This window comes from Pocillopora damicornis, chromosome 6, assembly GCF_964200805.1.
Source record: "Pocillopora damicornis chromosome 6, jaPocDami1.2, whole genome shotgun sequence".
Lineage (NCBI taxonomy): Eukaryota > Metazoa > Cnidaria > Anthozoa > Scleractinia > Pocilloporidae > Pocillopora > Pocillopora damicornis.
Window position 1 is genome coordinate 5865868 of NC_142675.1, and position 6000 is coordinate 5871867.

Sequence of the window (6000 nt, forward strand, 5' to 3'; positions counted from 1 at the left end):
GAGCGTTTCAATTAAATTCCCACGCATTCAATTATCTTGACATGCTACAGATAAATAATTTACAATCGTTAATTTCTCGGAAGGCACAACTGAATGAAAATATCCAGTTTGTGGTTTTTCGATTAGCCGGTTACGAATATAGGGGACGGTCCAAGGAAAAAAAGAAAATGGGAGAACATAATATTTGAGTGCCGCCTTAAATGAAAAAGAAAAAATGAGAAATACTCCAAAAGAGTTGACTTCTATCTTCCCAAAGGAACTAATTACAAAATAAAACTGCCTAAGAGGTAGGCATGCAAAATGCAAAATACATGATGCAAGCAATTACTCAGGATCGCTGCCATACTGGCTTTCAAAAGAAAATTAACTAATTATAGTCTCTTGCTTGCATCAATAATGATTCATCTGCCCTTGGCCAGATTTCGTGGAGACGATGTCGCCCCTAATGTGTTTCTGACAATTAACTCATCCCTGAGGTTCAGTAAATAATTCATGACGAAAAAGGTATAAATATATCTCTTGGCATTTATTAAATTGATGTATTTATAGAAAATCGGCGTAAACACGAGGCATTATGTTGTTACCTTGGGCGTGCTTGTTTGAATGAAAGTTCTCCAAGAGCGCATCGCAATGGACCTCGTCGTCCTGAACATCATAAGCATTCTGGCCTTGATGTTCTTTCCAATGAAAACGAAAGGTAAAAATTTTTGTTTTTCTTTTACACATCTTCTCAATTGAATCATGTTTCAAGGTCGATTTAGTGTTCTGATACAGTTCATAGCATAGATAATAGATTTTTCAATAGCGCGAAGGTGCCGCAACACCCAATTTTGCACGCTGGTGGCGTTTTTCTTCCATTAAAGATTAGTGGAGGATATTTCTCCCTAGAAATCATGCAACAAAACAATTGCGTCATACTTCAGGTGTGCGTTAGTCAGGTTATGAAACACTTTGGAAAGTTAAGAAAGACTTCAAGAACCAAGAGTTGCATTTGTATTCACCTTGAGGAACTCTTGCGCAGCTTTCGAGCTCTCCAAATCTCTCGCGTATCAATAAGCGCCTGCTGACGCATGGAGCAATTGTTAATTGCTAAGATTGTTCTTATTTTCCACTTTTTCTGTCGATTATCACAAATAGGTCAACCAAAGACTATTGACGCACTTGGTAAAGGCATAGAGAGAAATGCTCACACCGGTGTCGCTTTTGCCAGATTTAAAGCTCACAAACTGTCCCACCTGAACATAACAGCACTTGGAGCAGATTATGTCTACAGCAGTAAAGATTGTGGACTTGCCTGTACCAACACACCGTCGTGCTTTTCTTTTAACCTGGCTGCCGTTGTTGATATGAACAGCAAAATCCTTTGTGAACTGCTTCCCTCGGACATCCACAACAACTCGGACAAGCTGGTTGCCAATCATCTTTTTCATCATTTCAGCATCTGGGTAAGAATTTGTATTTTATTAATTTTTAGAGAACCGATGGTGGTTTTTCCTAAAGATGTGGGAAGTTTAAGTCGGGTTTGCTCAGTAACTGCCTTTATTAAGAAAACTCCGGCTTTTATAGGGGATATGGAGACAAAATGTAAACGTCTGCGTAAAATGATTGTGCAACATGTGATCGGGTTTTAGCACCAAGATTCTTACACTGCATTATCACACATCTAGCTGTCTAACGAAAGTGGCGGTTAGCCTTTTTTGATGCTTTGTTTTGTTTTGTTTTATTTTGTTTCTTGACTCTTTTATCGTTTTTTCCTGACTTAATCAGTAAAGGCAAATAGGATCTGGGCCAATAGGGAATCGCTGAGTCGGGATAACTCTCACTTAAACCCCCTTCTGAATTAGCTTTTGTTTTGGCATTTTCTTTTGTATCAGAATATGTCGGTTTACGCGTGTTGCGGTGGTAGTTGCAGATATGATGAATGTGACGAATGAGAGAAAAATGCTCTGGTTTTAAATGAATCAGTTATGAACAACTCGGTAATTAAACGGCGATACTTCCAGACTATTTGTCTTATCACAGGCTCTTTCATGAAAAGAGGCGACAGTGTTTGAGAATTACATTTGTGACCAACGTGTATGAGGTAGCTGAATTTCACAATCAATATGGTGAATTTTGAACAGCCAAAGCTTCAATTTACTAAAAAATTAATGTTCTTGACTGATACGGAATTTATCGAAAGAAAATGCTGAGTTAGCATGTACCACAAAGGTGACTAGCGCTTTTCGAGCGCGCTGATTGGTTAGTTTGGGCGTAATTTGCAAAGAATTTTCTCCTCAGAGCAGCCCAATATTCAAAATCGCACACAAAGGTAAAATTTACGCCCATGTTTCATAGCACTGAGAGCTAATTAATCATTTTTTGATATTGGAGTGGTGTATGACAAAACAATCATTTACCTCAGTGTTTATGAAGGTGTGAATATTTGCTACGCGGCTTCGCGGCTTCGCGGCTCAGTAAATATCCACCACTGGTCACCTAATCTTTGGTAAATAACCGTAAACTATTTAAAATCTTTTGGTATGTCAGGGTAACACAAGCATATCGCAATCTAGAACTCCTTCGCTTTCCGAATTTTTTGTCTTTAGTCTCCGTGCTTAAACAGGCCTTGTCAAAACAAAGGCACCTGCCGTTCAAATTACGAGAGCAACAGTTACGTGTGTGTTTGCACGGAAGGATACACAGGAAGTAACTGCGAAGCAGGTAGGCAGCGGTTTCTATTTCTTATTTATCTTTCCTTCTTTCTAAGTTTTTTCTTTAACTTTCTGGCATCTGATGCTACATGACATGGCGCTAAGATCACGCCAGAGCCCTATCTAGGTTATATTCGATCATTTAATTCAGTTTGCATGTGAGCAAAAATCCGAGCTTCCAGCTCGAGGTTAACGCTTCAAAAGAATTAAGGGCCATTAGTATGTTTTACTTTGGTTTAAAATGACTAGTTTCTCCGTGGTATCTGATGAGATTTACCGACATTTTAAAATCAGTGGGCACAAAAGCTTCATGTACAGGAAATGCAAATGTTAACTTTCCCTTGGTATCTATGACAACAAAAAGACATGGCAATCTTCCAAGTTAAAATTTGTCACGTCTCCGTAGTCATTGAAAAGAATATGACACGAAATTTTCAGTCACTCTGACACGACCTAAAGATTAACTTCAATTAGAAATATAAAGGAAAATGATAGCTTTCCAGGGAAGATAGAGGAGACACATTCCAAAATTAATTGAAGCACGAGGGAAAATTTTTTTTTTTCTAGAGGGGAACGAAATTAAGTGACTTTGTTTCATAAGTCCAGAGGGTGAAAAACAACAGCAACAGAAGTAAACAAAGAAGTAAGCCTTTACTTTTACGAATAACTAAGAGTGTGTCTGGATACCACGTTCAGCTAGTTGGTCTTTTCAAAGATCCGTATTTAATTGAATTGACAAAAGTTTGCTGATAGCTGATGAAATTCATTACTTCATTTACGACTGCCTCTTTTCCACACACAATCCAGGAAACAAGAATCATATTAACTTGTTGCTCTGTCCAAAGCAATTTTTTCCTTTTACACTAATTGAGAAAAAAAAAAGAACCTAAATTTTCAATATTTGTTGCAATGCAGGTGTTTGACCAACTTAGAATCAGAAACTAACCCATATCCCCGAGCATGTACCAACAACCATAACCAGCTTTGGAAACTCAACACTGACAGCACCCTCCGGCCTAAAGATGACACCAGCAAATGCCTCTTCCTGATTGAACCGGGAAATAGTGATCTTTCCTCCAGCTTTTAAGTGTTGACTTGCAATTCCAACGATCTTAACAAGAAGTTCAATTTCGAGAACCCGACACGACAGATGCCGAGTGAGCCTACGTTGCACACGTTCTTTAAACTCAAGGCGAAGAATGACGGGTTCACCTCTGATGGTTGGCAAGGGCGGAATCTGTGATTGGCCCACAGACCGATTGGAGTCCACGACCATTCGCCTGTGGTCGCCCTAGTCCACCAAATGTGTACTGGTGTATCAGTGAGGTCGTTCCAATCTCTAAGTACGGATAGTTTAAGTTTGAGCCAGTTTCAGAGTAAACCAAAGTTGTGCAATGGATCATGCAATCGAAGAAATCTGAACGATATGATGCGAAAGAAAATAAAAACCATTTTTGTGACTAGAAAGCTGCATAGCAGCTTCATAAAAATAAAGATTATGCGCCGGTGAATAGTTTGTTCATTTTTCTGAGTGGCAGAATGCAAATAGCTCTTAACAGCAATTCTAGTCACTCTTTAGAAGACGTGCACTGATGCAACAAACAAACTTTTACCATCCAGTGCTTCTTTGGTTGCCTATCGTTGATTCATTAAGAAGTACCATATTTCCAAATCATGCATAAATAAAGGATCTAAATTTCCAGTTAATGCCTAAAAAAAAAACCATGAACACCAGAAGTTCCTATGAAATGGAATCGTATTTCAACGAAAGAGCCCGGATTTGCAATGCGTCACAAAACCAGAACGCCATCAGTAACAGATTATCCTTATCTTTTTTGTGATTGGTCAATACATAATTGGCCTGACAGTATCAAATCAAAATGCTCACGGTTTTCAGAGTTTCATAATGTGAACTTTCTTTGCACAGCAGAAGTAATGACAATAATAAAAATGATGATGACAATAGTGAGAATAACATTGACAATAACGATGAGAATTAACCTCGTTAACCAGCTCCCAGTTGGCTTGATAGCTCAGTTGGTTAGAGCGCTGCACCGGTATTCGCAGAGGTCATGGGTTCGATTCCCGTTCAGGCCTGAATTTTTTTCAGGCCTTATTTCTCTACTGCTTAAGTTGAGTATATACTGCGATGATCTTCATTTGCTTAAAATGTATTTTCCGCAGTACAAATATATGACTTTCATGTATTCTTATCACACCTTCTCCATCTACGGGTATATAACGAACCCACAATTGACCAGCTCCCAGTTGGCTTGATAGCTCAGTTGGTTAGAGCGCTGCACCGGTATTCGCAGAGGTCATGGGTTCGATTCCCGTTCAGGCCTGAATTTTTTTCAGGCCTTATTTCTCAACTGCTTAAGTTGAGTATATACTGCGATGATCTTCATTTGCTTAAAATGTATTTTCCGCAGTACAAATATATGACTTTCATGTATTCTTATCACACCTTCTCCATCTACGGGTATATAACGAACCCACAATTGACCAGCTCCCAGTTGGCTTGATAGCTCAGTTGGTTAGAGCGCTGCACCGGTATTCGCAGAGGTCATGGGTTCGATTCCCGTTCAGGCCTGAATTTTTTTCAGGCCTTATTTCTCAACTGCTTAAGTTGAGTATATACTGCGATGATCTTCATTTGCTTAAAATGTATTTTCCGCAGTACAAATATATGACTTTCATGTATTCTTATCACACCTTCTCCATCTACGGGTATATAACGAACCCACGATTGACCAGCTCCCAGTTGGCTTGATAGCTCAGTTGGTTAGAGCGCTGCACCGGTATTCGCAGAGGTCATGGGTTCGATTCCCGTTCAGGCCTGAATTTTTTTCAGGCCTTATTTCTCAACTGCTTAAGTTGAGTATATACTGCGATGATCTTCATTTGCTTAAAATAATAATTTAAACTTACGAAAAATAATTGTCTCAACAACATCCTGCACAGTTGCCATTGCAACGACTCAAACAATGCTGGTCACACTCTGGATCCAGGAGGAACATTTCATCACCGTTCGCCTCATCACGATCCATTCCATCATCAATAGATTCTAAAAAGGAAAATTTTAATTTCCGTCATAAAAATGGCTGTATTTTTATTTTTTGGTCAGTCCTTCAACAGAAGAAGTATACACTGTAAAATGAAAAGAGCCAAATTGACCCCAAAAGCCAAATTGGCCCCAATTTCTCGAGGGCCAGTTTGGCCCATCAAGGTTCGTTTTGGACTATTTGAGCCAAAACGGGCGTGACAAGTACCATTTCGACCCCTCCAAAATCTAAATTGGCCCCTA

The 6000-nt window shown here is 39.2% G+C and overlaps 2 protein-coding genes across 2 annotated transcripts; one reads left to right on the plus strand and one right to left on the minus strand.

Moving 5' to 3' along the window:
* Positions 1-417: 417 nt before the first annotated feature.
* Positions 418-4654, plus strand: LOC113668258 (uncharacterized). Its single transcript, XM_089210497.1, has 4 exons — positions 418-697; positions 1138-1445; positions 2589-2703; positions 3609-4654. The coding sequence occupies exons 1-4, from the start codon at positions 604-606 to the stop codon at positions 3614-3616; spliced, it is 525 nt and encodes a 174-aa protein (XP_089066623.1). The 5' UTR covers positions 418-603; the 3' UTR covers positions 3617-4654.
* LOC149043636 (uncharacterized) lies at positions 510-5760 on the minus strand. Its single transcript, XM_089210507.1, has 3 exons — positions 5625-5760; positions 3640-4110; positions 510-1441 (listed from the first exon to the last, which is right to left on the minus strand). The coding sequence occupies exons 2-3, from the start codon at positions 3967-3969 to the stop codon at positions 1430-1432; spliced, it is 342 nt and encodes a 113-aa protein (XP_089066633.1). The 5' UTR covers positions 3970-4110; positions 5625-5760; the 3' UTR covers positions 510-1429.
* Between the last annotated feature and the right edge of the window lie 240 nt (positions 5761-6000).